Source organism: Onychomys torridus, chromosome 14 (assembly GCF_903995425.1).
Source record: "Onychomys torridus chromosome 14, mOncTor1.1, whole genome shotgun sequence".
Lineage (NCBI taxonomy): Eukaryota > Metazoa > Chordata > Mammalia > Rodentia > Cricetidae > Onychomys > Onychomys torridus.
In genome coordinates, this window is record NC_050456.1 from 78,647,644 (window position 1) to 78,668,516 (window position 20,873).

The 20,873-nt window shown below is 49.6% G+C and overlaps 1 protein-coding gene across 4 annotated transcripts in view; it reads right to left on the reverse strand.

Annotated features, from left to right (window-relative positions):
• The window catches only part of Cdc42bpb (CDC42 binding protein kinase beta), a 96,348-nt gene that overhangs the window by 20,662 nt on the left and 54,813 nt on the right, over window positions 1-20,873 (reverse strand). For all 4 annotated transcript variants that reach the window (XM_036206617.1, XM_036206620.1, XM_036206619.1 and 1 more), the window contains exons 7-20: window positions 18,640-18,840; window positions 16,458-16,706; window positions 15,675-15,754; window positions 13,244-13,410; window positions 13,042-13,161; window positions 11,695-11,828; window positions 9,966-10,208; window positions 8,130-8,240; window positions 7,032-7,276; window positions 6,844-6,949; window positions 6,412-6,536; window positions 5,952-6,057; window positions 1,826-1,974; window positions 752-846 (exon numbers count right to left, since the gene is read on the reverse strand). In XM_036206617.1, the coding sequence (XP_036062510.1) occupies window positions 752-846; window positions 1,826-1,974; window positions 5,952-6,057; window positions 6,412-6,536; window positions 6,844-6,949; window positions 7,032-7,276; window positions 8,130-8,240; window positions 9,966-10,208; window positions 11,695-11,828; window positions 13,042-13,161; window positions 13,244-13,410; window positions 15,675-15,754; window positions 16,458-16,706; window positions 18,640-18,840 (2,131 nt within the window). The remainder of the gene's footprint in view (window positions 1-751; window positions 847-1,825; window positions 1,975-5,951; window positions 6,058-6,411; window positions 6,537-6,843; window positions 6,950-7,031; window positions 7,277-8,129; window positions 8,241-9,965; window positions 10,209-11,694; window positions 11,829-13,041; window positions 13,162-13,243; window positions 13,411-15,674; window positions 15,755-16,457; window positions 16,707-18,639; window positions 18,841-20,873) is intronic.

Here is a 20,873-nt window from a genome sequence, read left to right on the forward strand (position 1 = left end):
GAGAGAGAGAGAGAGAGAGAGAGAGACAGCGAGAGAGCAAGAGAGCGAGCAAGAGAGCGAGCAAGAGACATCGAGAGAGCAAGGGAGCGAGAGAGACAGCAAGAGAGCAAGAGAGCTCGAGAGCTAGAGAGAGAGAGAGAGAGGGAGAGAGAGAGAGACAGAGAGAGAGAGAGAGAGATATTTTTGAACATATTGTTTCAAAATTTTAACTTTGGAAATTTTTCTTTTCTTTTCATTTATTTTTTTTGTTTTTCGAGACAGGGTTTCTCTGTGTAACAGCCCTGGTTGTCCTGGATTTCAATATATAGACCAGGCTGGCCTCGAACTCACAGAGATCATCTGCCTCTGCCTCCCCAGTGCTTGGGGAGGGATTGTGAGAACAAAATAATCTGGTTTGGTGGAGGCCTAGGGCCTTCTGTCTTGAAGGCAATAAGTGCTGGGATTAAAGTCCAAGCCGGAATTATTGTTATACAACCAAAAATAGCTATTAAGAAGAAAAACCACCAGGCGGCAGCGGCGGTGGTGGCACATGCCTTTAATCCCAGCACTCGGGAGGCAGAGGCAGGAGGATCTCTGAGTTCGAGGCCAGCCTGGTCTACAAAGCAAGATCCAGGACAGGCACCAAAGCTACACAGGGAAACCCTGTCTCAAAAACTCGAAAAACCGAAACCCCCCCCCCCCCAAAAAAAGAAAAACCACTCATTAGAAAAGGCCGATATTTAGTAATGCAAATCTTTAGGTTTTAATTTACCTGTATCTGCTCTAAACTTTTCTTCCATCTTTTTCTTCAGAATTTGCATTTCTTCTAGTAACTCCCTGTTTTTGGCTTCGGATTCCTTTAGTTTACTGAAATAAAAGTAAAGAGCTGTAAATGCAGGAAGTGGAGGCCATGTTCTTTGTTTTACAGTGTGGCTTTCTTGGCTTCCCAAGAATGGTTTAGGGCATACTAGGCCTTTACACTCAGCATATTTTACAGAAAATTCAGAATTATGAATTCAAACACAGATTTTAAGTCATGGGCTAAGGTGTTATGAGAGAACAAGTTTGCAATTCCAGCAACCAGGAAGCAAAGACAAGAGAATCAAGAGTCAAGGCCAGTCTGGGCTACATCAATCAAACCAACAAACCAAGAATATCTAAGTAAGGTCCTGGTCAAGCAAAGTGCAGCTCATGAAACTGGGGGTGAGTTTTGCCTGCCCTCTGAGGATAAACACATAGTCCAGATCCCTTGGCTGTCTGTCATCCTGGAAGAGACTTGCCCATGACTGACACCAGGAGAACTGTTGTTGAGTAGAGGCCCCGAGAGCCTGGCTCTTAAGTAGGCCTTGAGCCAGGACAGAGCTAGCAGGTAAAATCTGGACAGGAGGGTAGGACCCAGCACAGGCATGGCCACTAGTCAATAGGACGACATTCACCTCCAACACCTCTACCTTGGTCTCACCACCTGTAGAATGGGGATAATAATATCTACTCCACTGGGATATACGAGGGTCACACGTGACTTAATTCAGGCTATTGCAAATGTTCTCTACTACTGAATGGCACACCCCCTTTATGGCTTATTTGTTTGTTTGTTTTTAAGGGCTGTGTAGTCCAGGCTGGCCTCAGGATCTGTCTTAGCCTAGAGGCCAGGATTATAGCGCACAGGCTCTTCATTACTTCTTAGGGATACTAAGTGACACCCTCCGGGAAAGGCACACTCTTCCTCAAAACATTTCTCCTCACCCTGACTTAAGGACCTCACATGTCTCTCTGACCAGCTCAGGGGCAGTCTGCAGGTCGCAAAGGCCCAGGTGGTGAGGGGCCAGCTCCAGGACAAACCAACCTTTCAAAGGAGAGGCTTGTGTCTTTGACCTTCCTCAGCTCCTCCTGAACTAGCTGCTTGGCTCGGATCTCGGCCTCGAGGGCAGACTGCAGCTCCAGCCGAGCAGACATGTCCAGCTTCTGACTTCGGCGGACCTTCCAGAGTGGGTCCTTTGGTTAAAAGAATAAATAATATATACATATATATATATCTTTTATTTATATTTATATATTTTGGTTTTTCGAGACAGGGTTTCTCTGTGTAGCTTTGCACTTTTCCTGGAACTCGCTCTGTAGCCCAGGCTGGCCTCAAACTCACAAAGATCCACCTGCCTCTGTCTCCCAAGTGCTGGGATTAAAGGTGTGTGCCACTACCACCCGGCTTTAATATCAGTAATTTTTTTTCTTTTTGTAGTGCTGGGGAATAAACTCTGACCAAGGGCATCCTACAACTGCGATAAATCTCCAGGCCAATATTTTGAAACTTTTTATCCCCCCTTAGAAGTATTTTTTTTTAATTATTTTCATTATTTTTACTTACGTGTACTGTGTATATGTATGTTTGTATGATCATGTGAGTCAAGTGCCCATGGAGACTAGAGGTGTTGGATCCCCTGCAGCTGGAGTTACAGGTGGTTGTGAACTGCCAAGCATGTGTGCTAGGACCCAAGCCTGGGTCCATGGAAGTAGCGTATCTATTAACTCCCATCTCTCCAGCCCTTCCTAAGAGTCCTTTAAAAACAAACTCCAGCAGGGAGTGGGGGGTGGGGGTGGGAGTAGGGGGTGCACACCCTTAATCCAGGAGCTCGGGAAGCAGAGGCAGGTGAATCTCTGTTGAGTTCCAGGCCACAGTTTGGTCTACATATTGAGTTTCAGGCCAGCCACAGTTATATGGTGAGACTCTGTCTCAAAACACCAACAAAACAAGAAAACTTTTTTTTTTTTTTTTTTTTTTGAGAGAGTCTCACTATACAGCCCAGCAGCTGGCCTTGAGCCCAGCCCCACTGTGCCAGCCCCAACATGCCTGGCTCTGCCTTTTTCTTTCTCTTCCCTTCTCTTTTCATTCTGAGATAGAGGGATGGCTCTACAGTGAGGAACACTTATTACCCTTCCAGAGTTCCTGGGCTCAGTTCCCACTACTCGCCCAGTGGCTAATAACCATTTCTAACTATAATTCCAGGGAACTGACCTCTGCCAGCACCAAGTAAAATTGTACTACACATATATACATGCAGACAAAACGTTCATATAAAATAATAAATCTAAACAATAATTCTGAAGTTTCCCTTACTGTGTGTGTGGCCGCGCCACTGCATACACGCAGAGGTCAGAAGGCTGCTATAGGAATAGGTACTCTCTTTCCACTACTCGGGTTCTGGAACTTGAACTCAGATGGTCAGGCTTGGCAACAAGTGCCGTTATCCGCCACCTGACACCAGCCACTGTCCCAGCGCCTCTGCTTAGGTCTTTTGTTTTTGAGACAGGGTCTTGATATGTAGCCTTAGCTAGCCAAGAACTGTCTTTATGTATCAGGGTGGCCTTGAACTCAATAGAGATCCTCCTGCCTCTGCCTCTCGGAGGCTGGAATCATGCATCACAACTGGTATAATTTTTAAACAAAGAATAAATCTAATTTTTGTGGCACATTTTCTGTGTGGGTCCACTGGACATTCATAAATCACATGGGGTCTATTAGCTTTTCTCTATATCCTGAAACACTGTCCTACTTCATCCTAGGGAACTGTCATTACTCATTCCTACTTACAGTAAAGGCTAAAATTATTATAAGGAAAAGAAGGAACGAAGGAGTAACCTGCCAGAATGAAGCCACAGTGAATGAAGAAAACCCGCTTGATGATGTCATTCTTAAAAAGTCTCCAAATATCATGTTGGTGGACTTACTTAAAAAGCTTTCATTGAACACAGTTGAGTCTTTCATTTTCCACCCATAACAGTCAAGAGAAAAAAACTAATCCAAGGAAGATGTTTTTCAAGATGCCATCAAAGGGACCGGGGTGGGGGAGGGGCGGGCGCCCTAGCTAGAGGCTAAAGTTGGTGCTGGACTGTGAGAAAAAACCTTGGGATTCCTCATCTTCCATCTATCCTAACGACCTGATGGGTAAACACACTGCTCCGTTCTCACTCGGTCGGCCCTTCAGTAGGAAGGTTGTTTTTGAACAAGAATCCACCACTTTGCTAAAGGGCCTACAGCATACTTCCATCTTTTATAAGGCTTGTGCAAAAATTTACCTATTGTGCTCACAAGTGCAAATAAACTTGACTACAAATGTATATATAAACACAACTAGAATAAAACAGAAGTGAGAAATGGAATAAGCTTATTGAATACTCCTTATCATTTTGTTTCTGCTGTGCATGCTTGCATATGGGTGCACACAAGTACAGAGGCCAGATGTTAACTCCAGATGTTGTTCACCGAGAGCTTTTTACTGTATTTTCTGAGAAAGTCTCTCACTGGGACCTGAGGCTCCCCAGTTAGTCTAAGCTGCCTGGTCAGCAAGCCCAGGTCCCGTGCTGTCTGTCTGTCTGTCCGCCCAATGAGGACTACAGCTGCTGCCACCATATCTGGGTTTTCACTTGAGTGCTGGGGATCAGAGTTATGCTCTCCTATTTGCATATCAAGCACTTCACCAACTAAGTTGCCACGTGACCCCAAACTTATTGAATATCCGACTGGCCTTCCTTCCTTCCTTTTCTTTCTCTCTCTCTTTCCTTGTGGGTGCTGGGAATTGAACCCGGGTCCTCTGGAAGAGAAGTAAGTGCTCTTAACTGCTGAGTCATTTCTCCAGCCTCCTAATTGGCGCTTCTTAATCTAGAGTCTAAAACCAAAAATGTTTTCCACTACGGAGCACAACACATGGCTGCTTTCTACCCTTCTGCAGAATTAAGATTATCAGTGTTCTCAGCCAGGTGCTGGCACACACCTTTAATCTCGGCCGGCACTCGGGAGACAGAGGCACACAGATCTGAGTTCGAGGCCAGCCTGGCCTACAGAGTTCAGTGTTCTCAAAGAGTAGGGAAGAGCGGGAAGTGAGCACAGCTAGGCTGTTAGCACAGGGTCTCAGCATCTAGCAATGCATGCCCAGGGAGCAGGACTCCAGGCACGTGGGGGGCAGGTAAGATGCTCTCCATGCCAGCCTGGCCATCCATACTCAAGCAAATACCCTTCAACCAGGAAAACATGGAATAAAATGGGAACTGACCAACTTTAAATTCTAAATAAAATGCTACATTGCTCTTACTACCATTTATTCATGTACACACACACATCACTCACATACATGTCTTAAGAGAGGACAACGGGGTCAGAGAGATGGCTCCAGCAGTTAAAGACACATGATTCTTGCAGAGGACTCAAGTTCTGTTCTCAGTACCCATGTCACCTGCTCCCAGCTGCCTGTGACTTCAATCAGAGGGCTCTGATGTACTGCCATGCACTACACACATGCACACAGTTGAGGAGGAGCCTGGGGTGAGAGTGGCAGTGTACCTCCCTGTGTACTCAGCTGCACCCGAAGGCGAGAGCAGGACGGGCCACAGAGTGATCTCTAAGTCAACCGGGCTATATCACAAGATCACATTAAGAAAAGGTGGCAGCCAGGCGGAGGTGGTACACACCTTTAACCCCAGCACTCGGGAGGCAGAGGCAGGCAGATCTGAGTTTGAGGCCAGCCTGGACTACAGAGTGAGTTCCAGGACAGCCAGGACCATTACACAGAGAAACCCTGTCTCGAAAAAGAAAACAAAATGGCAGCCAGCCCCAACACCGTAGCAGTGAGAAGCATCTGCCGCATGGCCGCTGCCTCACAGGAGCAAAGGCAGCCTCACAGAGGGTGGGTCCTCAAAGAGCCCAGAGCCTACTGTACCCTCAAGTTCAAAACAGATCCAAGTGACTAGATGGAGGATGAAGTCAATAAGGTTCCCTGAGCGACACCTGTCCTGATGCTTTGAGGTCACACCTTAGGGCTCCAGTCAAGTTAACAACCAAAGAAGTTCTGAACCTGTGAGAAGCTTGGACCGATCGATAGCTGCCGCATGTCCCGCCATCACCTAATGCCACCTAAGCTGCACATTCACCTATAACAAACCACCAGGGAGGAGACATCAAGTTTCAGAGAACACCTTACCAGAGTTCTTGATCCCAAACTAGAGCTTCTCAAGGCCTCAAGCTCTTCAGTCATCTTAGCAGCGAGGGCTTGGAGGTAGCCCCTGGCGTCTTTCTCATCGCTGACCCTACACAGGGGACAGGCATTTGTCTTATGAGGATGAGCAGTTTCTGCATCCCTCAGGGCAGTGTGGCAGAGTACCAGCTGCCTCTATTGGGTCGAGGAGAAAATGGTTCTGGACCCTCTCAGGGTCTCCCTAGTTGTGTGTACATCGGCTACAGAAGCTCTCCACCCACATGTCACCCACAATGAGGAGCATAAACAGCTCACCCAAGTCCTAAGAGGTCTCCCCACCCTCAGTCCACTGTGAAGACACTGCTTCCCAGAGCAGGGGTTCAGGAAACAGCAGCACGAGGCACTCCAGCCTACAGGCAACACAGTGCAGCCCAGGAGCAGCTTTTCACACGCCGGGGGCACGCACCACTGAATGATCTCTGCGATCTGTGCTTCCCAATGAGCAACGGACTCCTTCTTGGATGCCAAATCCTGCAGCTCATCTTCCAACTGTCTATTTTGGGCTGTGAGTTTATCCACAAAGGAACAAAGCTGAAATTAAACAATGTCGCCACATCACATGTCTGTCTGGCACCTCTTCACTACACAGCACAGTGACACCAGGAGCTCTGCAGCTCATCCGCATTGCGGGGCTTTCACTGTACCGAACTCCAGTCTCAGTTCAATTCTATCCCAAAAGTGACAGAGCTGAGGATGAGAGCAGCTTCTCACAAATGAAAACACCCACTTAAGAGCCCATTTCATCTAAATACCCACATTTAAAACAGCACAAGCTTCCCAGAGCCTCGGGAACAACCTCCACCTTCCCCTCAGCGGTGGCGCGAAGGGACTCAGTCACCTTTTCGTTTTCAGCTGTTAGCTTCTTGTTCTCATCGAGGAGCATTGCCCTTTCCCGTTCGTACTTATCCTTCACTGTGCCTACTGCCTCCTCCATCTCATTGTGCCTGCAGAGGTGAGGAGAGAGAGCCTCACTAGCATGAGCCCACAGCAGCGAGCTTCCGGTTCCCACTGTGGGTCCGGACTTACCGTTCTCGCTTTGACTTTTCGAGTTTGTCCCGTAGCATCAAGACCTCCTTCTGCAGGGCCAGTTGGTGGCTCTCCGAGTCGCGGACCTCCTTCTTCGCGCTCTTTACCTCCAGCACATGGGAGGCCTCTCGGCGGACCAGCTCCTCTTCATAGAACAAGACTTTCTTCTCCAGCTCAGACTTAATTTGGGAGATTTCCTGCTGGTGTTCCAATGTGGCGCCTGGTCCCCGGCCTCCCTGCTTCACCTTCAGACAAGGGTTGATGTAAACAACAAATCTGTCCTCCCTCGAGGCTGTGACATCTTTTCAGTCCCTGCTACCAGCAAGGGCCCAGGACTGAACCAGGCAGAGCAGCCCACGTGGGAGACAGGGTCCTTCTAACGACCTGAGGTAGAGTTTGGGGACAGCGTCTGTCTTGCAAAGCGTGGCATGGGCTTTGTCCCACAGTGGTGTGCTGTTTACTTATTTACCCACTAATACTCTTTTGAGTACTGACTGCCTGTTACAAGTCTTCTGGTGACTGAGATGACGCTGAGGTCCCCGCTCTCACAGGCAGGTAGTGGGAGTGGCCACAGCGAACCCTTAGAAAGGGAAGAAGATGAGGACATAGAAGGGGCATGGCGCCACCTTGGCAGTAGAGGGGTGAAGGAGAGCTGGGTCCACTGGGAAGGCTGACATGTCTGACAAGGCTAATGGAGCGGGCTAGGAGAGGAGCTCTGACTCAGGCCGAGCAAACTGTCAGGCTACACAGAGTCCAGAGGTGTCCCTGATATTCCGCAAAACTCAATGGCAGTATGTCAACAACGCTTCCAGAACTGAACATGCCCAGGTGTAGGAAGTCAGGACAGGAAGGAGGTGGCGTCTGCTAACTCTGCAATACTGACTACAAACATCCAAAACTTTTATACAGTATGAACTTGGCTTTTTATAATGAAAGCTGTCACAAGCAGTGGCCACATCCTCCACTTCCTCCCATACCTGTTACTTCCTTGAAATTGCCTGGGTGACAATGGCCAGATCAACCTGTGACAGCGGCCCCAGTGGCCCCAGTGGCTCCAGCGGCCCCCGCGGCCCCCGCGGCCCCAGGGAGAAGCGCTACCTTGAGGGCCTCCAGCTCGCTCTCCATCTGCTTGCAGAAGCTCTCACTGTGCTCACGCAGCTTTCGTTCTTTGGAGGCCTCGGCAGCAGCATCCTCAAGCTGAGCTTCCAGCTAAGGAAAAGGCAGATCTGCTTTTTATAAAACTGCAGTAAGAACCTGCCCCAGGACCCCCCAAGGAACAGGTGCAGGGAGGTCTCTGCACAGTCTCCTCATCAGATTCACCAAGAGTTGAAGGCCGAGGACACTCTAATTGAAGCGGCCAGCTATGGCCATTAGCAATGAAATAAGCCTGCACTCCAGTTAAATAGATTAATTTGAGGTTTAAATTCAAGAAAAGCCCCTTATTTGTGGAAACAATCCTGACATGTGGAGGTGTAAAGGGAGGCAGAAATGGAGGAGGGATGGGGGGAAACTGTACAGGCTGTAATGTACGAGAGAAAAAACAAAACAATGTAGAGGGCCCCCCCAATTTTTAAAAAGATATTTATTTATTTAATGTGCAAAAGTATTTTGCCTGTATATACTCTGTGTGAGCATGTCGGATGCCCTGAAACTGGAGTTAGAGACACTTATGAGCTGCCATATGGGTGCTGGGGATTGAACCCAGGTCCTCTGGAAGAGCAGCCAGTGCTCTTAACCACTGAGCTATCTCCCCAGCCCCAAATGTAGAGTTTCAATGCCTTTCATTTGCTCAGAGAATAAACTCTGATCCCTCTTGACCAAACACCACCTAATAAAGTGTTCTTCTATCTTTAAAAAAAATTACACTTACAATTCAGTTTTTAGAAGAAAAATTCAAACATCCTCAAAAGGAAAGGAAAACCCACATGCCCATAATCCAGCTTTGACAGGTGACAATTAGCTAAGAACCACACTTGTATTGTCTGTATGCCCATTCTCAGGTGTGCTGTAGGGTGTCATTCTATACGCTGTGAATATGTGTTGCTCTCATTGGTTGATAAAGAAGCTGCTTTGGCCAATAGCAAGACAGAATAGAGCCAGGAGGGAAATCCAAGAGAGATACAGGAGAAGAGGGCAGAGTGGAGGGACGCCAGTGAGCCACCTAAGAGGCAAGATGTGAAAGTACCCATAAGCCACCAACCATATGGCGATATATAGATTAATAGGAATGGGTTAATTTAAAATTTAAGAGCTAGCCAGCAAGAAGCCTAAGCCATAGGCCAAGCAGTTTGTAATTAATATAGGCCTTTGAATGATTATTTTCTAAGCGGCTGCGGGTCCAAGTGGGACAGAGAAAAGGCTCCAGCTACACATGTTGTTTTAAAACAAAGCCCAGGCACCTTGTTACTTCTTCCTTAATCCTTACGAGTTTCACTAACTTGAGCTGTTCTTGGTTACCACTACAAATATATCTGGGCTATAAACTAAACTAAAAAAACAAATAGGTATTTGGGGGCTGACAAATAGCTAGAAAATGAAGAAATTAGATCATGCACTGCCAGGCTGTCTATGCTCACAATCCATCAAACATATTGAAGAAAACTTAAAACCAAGCATTGCTTAGAGTAAATAGTAGAACATCAACTACCCAGGGTGGCAGCACACCATGCAGGGACCGAGGAGAAGGGTATCCGAGTCCCAGACACCTTCAGAAGACCAAAGTTCCTCCTTTTTCAAGCACCTAGCATTAGAAGTCTTTATGTATTTTACTCAAATTCTTAAAAACCAGAAGGCAGTTGTCCCCAATTTCCACCCCTAGAACCCACACAGCAGGAGAAAACTGACCCCCAGGCTGCCTCTGGCCTCCATGTGCTCATCAGCACAGGTGCGTCTGAACTTGCCCTCAGCAGGTAAAATAAATGAAGACAAAGGTACCTCTTTCCTGTACTTCTCGGATTTGCGGATATCCTGCCGCATGGAGTCAATCTTCTGCATGGCCACCTCCATCTCTTCCTCTTTGTCACGGAGCTGACGGGACACCTTCTGCTTCTGGGACCTGAGCTCTGCCATGCGCTCATTCAGCTCTGAAAACTCCTGCAGGGCCCGCTTTCGCTGCTGATGGGCATCTTTGAGTTCCTTAGTCTGGGATTTCAATCGCTCAGAGGCTTCAACCAATTGCTGAACAGAAAGAATTCTGTAGGTTTTACATTTGCTTAACAAAGCCCTGAGAAACCAGAAGCTGTGTTTTGTCCTATTAAGTGAAAAGTGGTTCAAATGCTGCCCAGATTACAGCCAGGGGTTTGGAAAGTGCTCCTGGGAACAGTGGGAACTTGGGGATGTGCATGCTCAGCACCTCAGGCAGTGTACTTCCTACAGGCTGCACATAGGAAAGGAAAGGCACAACAAGGACATCTGCACGCACAGCCCTCCTCACACGCACAGCCGTCCTCACCGCACAGCCCTCCTCCTCACGCGCACAGCCCTCCTCACGCGCACAGCCCTCCTCACCGCACAGCCCTCCTCACCGCACAGCCCTCCTCACCGCACAGCCCTCCTCACGCGCACAGCCCTCCTCACGCGCACAGCCCTCCTCACATGCACAGCCCTCCTCCTCACATGCACAGCCCTCCTCCTCACGTGCACAGCCCTCCTCCTCACGCGCACAGCCCTCCTCCTCACGCGCACAGCCCTCCTCCTCACGCGCACAGCCCTCCTCCTCACATGCACAGCCCTCCTCACCGCACAGCCCTCCTCACATGCACAGCCCTCCTCACCGCACAGCCCTCCTCACCGCACAGCCCTCCTCCTCACGCGCACAGCCCTCCTCACATGCACAGCCCTCCTCACATGCACAGCCCTCCTCCTCACGCGCACAGCCCTCCTCACCGCACAGCCCTCCTCCTCACGCACACAGCCCTCCTCCTCCTCACGCGCACAGCCCTCCTCACCGCACAGCCCTCCTCCTCACCGCACAGCCCTCCTCCTCACCGCACAGCCCTCCTCCTCACGCACACAGCCCTCCTCCTCCTCACGCGCACAGCCCTCCTCACACGCACAGCCCTCCTCACCGCACAGCCCTCCTCACCGCACAGCCCTCCTCACCGCACAGCCCTCCTCACCGCACAGCCCTCCTCCTCACGCGCACAGCCCTCCTCACATGCACAGCCCTCCTCACATGCACAGCCCTCCTCCTCACGCGCACAGCCCTCCTCCTCACGCGCACAGCCCTCCTCACACGCACAGCCCTCCTCACATGCACAGCCCTCCTCACATGCACAGCCCTCCTCCTCACGCACACAGCCCTCCTCACCGCACAGCCCTCCTCCTCACGCACACAGCCCTCCTCACACGCACAGCCCTCCTCACGCGCACAGCCCTCCTCACCGCACAGCCCTCCTCCTCACCGCACAGCCCTCCTCCTCACCGCACAGCCCTCCTCCTCACCGCACAGCCCTCCTCCTCACGCACACAGCCCTCCTCCTCCTCACGCGCACAGCCCTCCTCACATGCACAGCCCTCCTCACCGCACAGCCCTCCTCCTCACCGCACAGCCCTCCTCCTCACGCACACAGCCCTCCTCACCGCACAGCCCTCCTCCTCACCGCACAGCCCTCCTCCTCACGCACACAGCCTTCCTCACCGCACAGCCCTCCTCGCACGCTACCTTGTGCAATTCTTCTTTCTCCTGACGAACCAGGCGGTACTGCTTCTCCAGGCCTTTCAGCCGGTGTGTGGAGTCCTCGTGCTCCTGGCGAAGGGTCACTGTATCCTCAAGCTGTCGTTCAAGCCTGTTGGAATCTGGACAGAAGAGAAATGACTTGTGTTCCTTTGTGCACAGCGGTTTTTCGTTAGCTGACTTACTGACTTGAAGTTATCTGGCAATTCACAGGTAAGTCTTTTTCTTCAATTGTTTTCACTAGTTTCCATTTACTTATATTACATGTATGTCTGTGTAGTATGTGCCCATGTGCATGCCACAGAGAGGGTGTGGAGGGCAGAGGCCAACCTGTGGGCAACAGGAATTGAACGTTAATTGTCAGGTTTTGTGGCAAGCACCCACGGCACCATCTTGTCAGCCTCACGATGTCTTCATTCAGATGTCTTGTCTCCCCACACACCGTGTCACACATGCCTACACAGTAGGCTTCCTGGTGTTTATCCTAAGCACTTGTAGTCTCCTTTTTTTTTGTATGCTAGAGTCTTGCTTCAAAGACTTGCCTCAGTCCCTGTCATCCGGCAGAGTGCTGGCCCTTTCTCAGGGTGTAAGGCCATAAAGGTGATCTAGTAATAAGAGACTCAATGCAAACCTTTATTTCTAATCAGCACGGTGGGGTCTGATCAGAAATAGAGAGGACAGACTCCACATGTAACCTGGAGATGGGGGCTGATGAAGAGCCTGCCTTGTGTGGCTAAGGGCTACAGTTCAGAAGTGATCCGAGTGATCAGAAGTTCTGACGACCAAGACTATAACAGAACGTGGACAGCGCTGCAGAGACAACCCAGCAGTTAAGAGCATTTGCTGTTCTTGCAGAGGACCTCGTTTGGTTTTGGTTCCTAGTACCACACAGCAGCCCACAACTACTTGGAATTCCAGTTCCAGGGAATCTGACACCCTCTTCTGGCCTCCACAGGTACCAGGCATGCACATAGCACACATACACACAGTACACACGCAGACACGTGGGCGAAACATTCATATGCATAAGATAAATAATCCTAAAAAATAAAAAAATGAAAGAAAGTGGAGGTGGGAAGTTGAACCCTACACTTGAGGCAACAGCCAGGCAAGTCAAATACAAGGGAAAAGCAGGAACTTATGGAGAACACTATGTTATCAGAACAAGTGAGGTAGGAAAACACTATCAATACAGACAACCGCCACAACTCTGTGTAGGCCTGCACAGCTTTAGCTTTTCCCTACTTTTTGCACCTTAAGGGAAAGGATTCTGAAAACAGGAAACTCACATTCAAGAGTGAGGATCGAGGGGCAGCCAGCTAGACTAGCACTCACCTGCCACTTTGCTCTTCAAACGCTCAATCTCCTCATTCAGCCTCTTGATCTCTTTGTCTCGGTTTGAGTTGCCCAGGGCCCGTGTGGAACCATGAAGGGACTGCACAGTCTGGGTAGACTCTAAGGGAGACACGGCATTGGGAATGGCCAGCCACGTGTGCAGGCAGGACCCTAGCCCACTCCGGCCACTCCGGCCACTCACCCTGCAGTTTCCGGCTCAGCTCTAGCTTCTCCTGTTCCAGTCTTCGTATCCTTCGCTCATAAGCCTCTACCTGCAAGCTGTTCTCCAGATCACGCTGCACATCCTCATCTCTGGTCAACGTGTTGGACTGCATCATGCTCTTCAGAGAGCCTCGGTCAGAAAAACAGCTGCAAACAGAACGACAGGCTTCTGACCTACTGAGCACCCACAGTGGCTCATTAGCATTCAGGGTCTTTTTAGTGACACACAGAACAGCTGTGGATGGAGCCAGAGTCAGGTAAGAGCTCCTCACTGCAGAGGACTGGGCAGGGAAAGGGCCGGACAGGACACAGGAGGGACAGATGTACACTTGGAAATCAGTGCGCACATTCAACTAGAAAGGCAAAACCAAGGCATCTGACTGATGAGTGGGGCTGACAGGGAAGCATGGCCCCCTGGGAAGTGGTCAAAGGTTCACCGGTTCTGCCTCTTACAGCTGTGCCATGCTAACGTTTAGGGCTTATCTTCTTGTCTTGGAGACTAAGTAGCACATGGCAGTGCTTGTGAAGGATCAGCTGACTCATGACCATACTCACATGTATGTGCGCCCCACTCCCCCCCCCCCCCCCCCCCCCCCCTCAGCTGGAAGCCAAGGACAGTCCGTCATTCAGCAGACTCATCTCTGGACTGCCGCATGAGGCTCAGGTCTGCTTAGCTTGTCTCATTCCTCCCAAGAACCTGGGCACCAGGCACATCCCCCGCCTCTGTTACAGACTCAAGTCAACCAGCAGTTCTGAAGACAGCCTACCACAAAGGGAGAGTTCTAAGCCCATCCTTACAAACTGTGTCTTGACAGGCAGGCTTGGGACACACAAGTGTGACTGGCATCCGTGAGTTGGAACGCACTCCGGGCACTGAGTCAGCAGAGCCACCTGCCACATCCCCGGACTCCCTACCAGCCTGAGCAGGGGTGCCCTTCCAGATCAACCGCACTACCACCGAGTGGGCCTAGAAGGCCCAGGACCTGTCCTGTAACTGCCCTCAGGTGGAGGAGGGACCCCACTCTCACCTCCTGTCCTCTCTTCTTGGACCTTAGCTGCTTTCTAAAACACCTCCTCAACCACACAACTGCGCCAACAGACAGGTTCATCGGGGACAGACATGACAGACACAAACACCAATCTGATGCCACCGGCTGAGGCCACACAGGGGTGGAGGTTCTTGGAAACACAAATTCACGCCACAGGAACAGGAACTAGGAACTGGGGCTGCAGCGCTGACAAAAGCGAGCAGTGGGCGCTAAGACTGAGCAAGTGTGAGCAAGACAGTGGTGGCCGCCGCTGGCTTTCACCAGGACAAGTCCTGCCGTCTGACAGCCTATCACCATGACAGGAGCCAGACATTACTGCCGCTGGGCCAAATCCTGTACCTTCTATGAGCCTAAGGATGTTTTCCACAGGTCACTCCCCGTCCTCCCTCCCCACCCGCACACCAGGGATGGAACCCAGGTCCTTGCGCATGCTAGCCAAGCACTGCCGCTGAGCTACATTTCCAGCTTTCCCAGTTTTTCATCTTACTGTATGTATGTGTATGAATGTTATGCTTGCATGTGTGCCTGTGCACCACATCCTTACAGTGCCCAAGGGGACCAGAAAAGGGTATCAGAACCCCTGGGACGGGAGTTAGAGACAGTTGTGAGCTGTCCTGTGGGTTCTGGGAATGGAACCCCAGTCCTCTGGGAGGAGCAGCCAGGCTCAACTACCGACATCTCTCTCCAGCCTCAGTTTTTATACATTTAAGGGGTTGAAGAAAAAAAATGTGTAACAGAGAACAGAAGACGCGCACTACAGTCACCATTGCGTAATGACAGGGACACATTCTGGTAAGTGCCGTTAGGTGATCTTGTGCCAACAGCCTGAAGTGTATTTACACAACCTGAGAGTAAATCATGTGCAAGACAGAGAGATGCAATCAGAACTGCAGAGCATACATGTGATCTAAGCTGTTGCTGGCACGGTGGGATGCTGTGCAGTGAGCCTTCTCCACAGAACAAGTATACTACACAACACAACAGAGTGTGCTGTAGCTGTAAGCTGAGTTACCTGTCGTCAGTGCCAAGTATGACCAGTGAACATACGTATTTACAATGGTAATGCATCACCACAAATGGCATTATTGTTAATGGGAATATTTCAGACCACCATTGTGTATGTGGTCTGTTGTTGACCAAAACATTGTGGCATGACTACGTTTACTAACTCTCTTTACAGAAAAAGCCAGCTAGTGCTAATACACACCTATAGAATCAATAGAGGACAAAAGACTCTCTGCACCTCTTTCTCTTGAGAGACATCCTCCCAGCCCTTAGGGCATGAACAGACACTTGAGAGCCCACTCTCAGGCTGTGCCTACCCCTAGTGAAGAGTGATGGGTGGCATCAACCCAGCCATACCTTTCTGTTGTGAACGTAAAACCGATGAATGGCAAATGCAATCCAGAGAAGCCTGTGTGAGAGCCAGGAGGTAATATTTCCTGCATGAGAACACACATAACACAAATGAAATAAATCTCCCTTCAAATAAGCAACACGTGCCACAAAAAAAGCTCAAAACCCCTTGAGCTTTTTTCCGTGGTCACCACTCTGAGCTCCAGCAGCATTAACTAATGTGGGCTGGCAAGATGGCGCACCAGGGAGGTCTACAGGCCAGGCTTCCTAATTTATATACACAAAGTAGCCATGGTAACAATGAAGCTGTCACAGAATAATGAATCCACACTGCATAAAAAGGTACAAAATACGGGAAAAATAAAAGCAAAAACTATTTCAGATGTGTGCTGTAACAAGAGCACCTTTTTTGTCACAAGAGTAATCCATCGTCTTTTAAAAGGGACACTAAGGACCAAGCTGAAGACTTGCTGCTTTCATTCTTTGTGTGTGTGTGTGCGCATGCCACATGTATGCAGGTGCCTGCAAAAACCAGAAGAAGGGGTTGGACCCCCAGAGTTGGAGTGGCAAGCAGTCGTGAGCTACCTGATATGGATGCTGGGACCAGAATCTGGGTCCTCTGGAAGAGCACCAGGTAATCTTGACTGCTGAGCCATCTCTCCAGCTCAGCTGTCAAAGATTTTCAAAGATTAGAACAGCTCTGCCACTTACGGACTTGTTAGGCAAACACAGTAGCCTGACAGCCCCACCACGTGAAACAACCCAGAAAGACTCGGCCTGGGCACTCACAGTGTTTCTCAGCACATCATCATCCACGTCGAAGTTGGATGTGTCAGAAGGACTGCTCACGTCGGGAATATACGGTGCTTCTAGGTTTCGTATATTTTCCCAATTTAGACCTTCAAAGAATGCATGTTTTTTGAAGTCCTCTATCCCATTCTGCCCGAGCCGGCGTTCTCTGCTGCATATCAGCCTCTGAATAAGGTCCTTTGCTTCTTCAGAGACGTCGGTGACATGGGATGGGAACTGAAATCGTTCCTGGGGAGGAAGGGACAGCCAGAGGACAGTCAGGAAAACCTGAGATGTGCAGACAGTACAGGAAATAATCTTTACTTTACAATTAACCAAACACCATCCAAAGCTAGGGAATTTTAATTCCATAAAGGCAAACTAGAAAATTCTTCCCTGGGGCCTGTGAGGAGGCTCCACAGGAAAAAGCACTCGCTTACCTTGCAGCCTCAAAAACGGAGTTTGATCCCCAAAACCCATGTGAAGGGAGGAGAGTGCTCCACAGAGCTGTCCTTGGGCTTCAACATGCGCTGTGGCACATGCACCCACTCACGTAAGTGAATTCATTAAAATAAACAATGGGAGCTGACTTGTTAACTACTGCCCACAAATGACAAAGACAGACTAGGTCTCTGCCTCTCCAAACAGCAGAGAACATATACAAGTGTGCTGGGAGAGACGTGCAGCAAGCACAGCCCTCTCTGTGCTAGGCCAACACTGACTCTTAAAAGAAAACGGCTTCACGATCAGGAAAACTACAAACCACACACTCCTTAATTGTCAGGAACAAAGGACAGATTAAAATTCCTAACACCTCACATCTGCACTCTGACCAAGAGAACAAGTGTTCAGTTGAATTCCTATAGAAGGGGTTTGTTTAGAAAGGATAGAACAGACACCAACAATGAGAAACACGTACCTGTGTGTTACAGAGAAAAATACCAAAACATGAACAGAAGACCATTCACACATGAAGCAGGGCTGAGCTGCTTGAGTTGAGCATGCACTGTGTGAAGTCTTTCTAGGAAGCACTTATTTATAAGTTAAAAAACCTACCTCATTTTGTGGAGTTGTATGTGCACGTGTGTGTATGTACACCAAAGGTCCACACTGGGGCCTTCCCTCAATTACCTTCCACCTTTACTTATTTACTTATTTTTCAAGACAATCTCTTACAGAACTTAGACCGCACTGATCTGTCTGGACCGGCTGGCTTCAGGCTGTTCACCGCCACACCTGACCCTCCAAGGGGCTACAGCTGTGCACCGCCACACCTGACCCTCCAAGGGGCTACAGCTGTGCACCGCCACACCTGTCTTTTACTTGGGTGCAGTGTGCACAACTGCATAGCAAACACTTCATTGATGGAGCTGTCTCCCCATCCTGAAAATATTCTAAGTATAGTTTTTACTTTGATTTGGAATGAAATATGAAGCAATTTACTGTTTTTAATGTCAATCTGCTCCCAACATGAGCAGCTAATGGGAGACTGGCTGAAATACAGGTTAGCAACATACAACTCAGTTTTCTGGGATGTAAATAGGACACACACACATACATGCCAGGGCATGTTTGCACTAGAACAGGCAGGAAAAAGGAATCCTACCCCATAATTTACAGGGCTGGGTGTGTAGTTTTGTGGTAGATGGCTACCAGGCATGTGTGAGGCCCTGTGTTCAATCAAGTGTGTACTGTGGGGCAGAGATGAAGATGGAGAAAACAGGGAAACAAAATAAAGAGTGAAAAATAAAGGGAAAAGAGGAATATACTGGGACCAGCGAAGGAATGAGGATGCCCTACATGAAGGCAAGTTCACTCAAGACTCACTGTCTCAGGCGTCATCTAACCCCCAGTGTCGACAAGGACCTCCTAACACCACTCTAGGATCTGCACACTCAACAGTTAAATGAACACATGGGTTGTTCCACATAAGCCTGCTTCTCCTCCAAGGAGTCTGAGGTCAGTGAACACAGGCACCGTCAGGGACACAGGAGCCACCTTTCAAGCATCCCTTCCTTTCTGTCTCTCGTGTGCAGTGGCACCATCCTCTGCTGATGATGTCACACACCCCTGCCCACCTCTCCCTGTCCCCCTACCCCATCCGGCCTGAACACCATTAGCCTCCACCCCACCCCACACACACCAGCTTGTACAGGCACTAAAACAGCACACGGTATCTCACCTCATGGTTCATGATCTTCCCATAGGTCTCCACCAGTGACTCTGCATAAAACGGCGTTTCTCCATACAGCATCTCATACATACAGACGCCCAGTGACCACCAGTCACACTCAGGTCCGTATTTGCCCATGCCATCCTCCATGGCCTGCAGGATCTCTGGTGAGATGTAGTCAGGCGTGCCCACAGCCACAGAAGACTGAACCTTGGAGGGAGAAGGGGCAATGAAAGGAAACCCAAGAGCATCAATAACGATAGATTTCTACCCACCTTCCTTAGAATCTAGCAGCTATAGAAAACAAAACAATCATGAAATAAAAGTGGTGAGTGATCAGGATTCAGAGACCAGGTATTCAAAACACAACATACACAAGTACTCTTGTAGCACTCAGACTCTGAAGTTCCCAGTGGGTCTGAGACCCCAGAGACAGCAACTCCATACCTGCTGCCCATGCTCCCAGGGTGGTCTAGGGCCACTTGTCCAGGCCGGCCCTTGACTTTCCTGTTTAACACAGAGCCTTAGGAAAAGCACATGCTGGCTTCTCACAAGCCCACAGGGCTATAGCTTCCTAGCACAGCCCACCCTGAGTATCTAGAAGGAAAACAGGTAAGTTGGCCCAGCACAAACAGGTTCCCAAGAGAGTCTCTGCTCAGGAGCCCGAGAAAGTGGTAACTTCCCCAGAGAGAGCAGTTCCCTAATATCCGCATGGGCTGACACAGCCTGAAGCAGAGGAACTCTACCAGCGCTGCCATTGGCGAGGGCCAACCATCACAGGAAAGCAAGACAGGGTTAGATAAGCAGATGCACAAGAGCAGGGCTGTGACCACCACGGTGGCTAAGTCTCTGCGGCTTAGGCAGAAATGGGACAGTGGTCCTAAGCCCATCTAAGAAGAGACCAGACTCTCTAGGGTCTTCTTTGGAAAGAACATCTGAGGGAAAAGCAGTGCCCTGGGTGAGCAGGGTAAGAAGACATGCTATTCAGAGTGGACAGACAGCAGGGAATCATCACAGCAGGTCATATACAGCCTGCAGTCGCTGTAAGCAGCAAGGGGGTGATGGTAAGGAAATGTCCACTGTGGTGGGGGACACTGTTCGCTCATTACAGGAGAGTAGATTTGACCACACCTACCAACAAGTCAATGTGGGGGTTAAAACAAACAAACAAAAAAACCCACAGGACAGTGGAGGAATGTGTGAATAGCTCCACAGTCTGTGCGGCATGGCATGGTCAGCTGGAGCTCCATGGCCCGTTCGGCATGATCAGCTGGTGTCTGCACACAGATACTTGAAAAAACACTAGTAGGAAATGTCTGGGCCACTCCTTTTTGGAATATCTGGCATCTCACTTAAGTGTAGGACTTAAAGGAGCAGAGCCTCCTGTATGGATCTGCAGGGCTGCTGAGGTCACAGGAAAGAATACAATGACACAGTACAGTAGAACATTTCAGGGAGCTAACCAGGGAGGTAAGCCAGAACAACTACCCTAGGCCACTTAGCTGCAGTACTGATCTGACCAGCTGAGCCAGGCACCCTCCTGTCCCACAGCTGGGGCTCACAGCACTCTGAACCAAGGAGCCCAGTTTTTAGGCCAGCAATAACAACAAGAGAAAGCTCACCTGGCAGAAAGCTAACTGGAGCAGCAGGGAGCTGGCCCTCCCAGATGGATAGGGTTTTTCAAAGGAGGAAGGGGCTGGCCTCGCTTGGTGCAGTGTGGCATGCTTAGTCACCCAGGGGTCTGAGGAACCTGACAAATCCCCAGTGGCACCCATAGGTCAACACAAAAACAAAAGAGAAGGCCGGAAGACAGTCCAGTAGGTAAACTGCTTTCCTTACAAGAACGAGAATCTTGTGCTCTACCATCATAACTCACATTGTTAAAAGAAGCTGGCAGTGGGGGTGGGGTAGCACACCACTGTAACCCTGGTGCTGGGGAGGGAGGACAGGTGGCCCACTGGCCAGCCAACAGAGCCCACTCTGTGAGTTGCAGGCCATTGAGGGACTTTGTCTCCAAAAGAAAAGGTAGGTAGCTTCTGAGAATGACACCCGAGGCTGTCTGCCGGCCGACATGTGTATACATGCTTGCACACCTGTACACTCATACATACACATCTGCACACAGCATGCACACTTGTACATGTATACATACACATCTGCACACAGCACGCACACACACATAAGATTTTCAAACTTTAAAAATTCTCCAAATAGAAATTTTCAATTGTCTCCTAAACAGACTC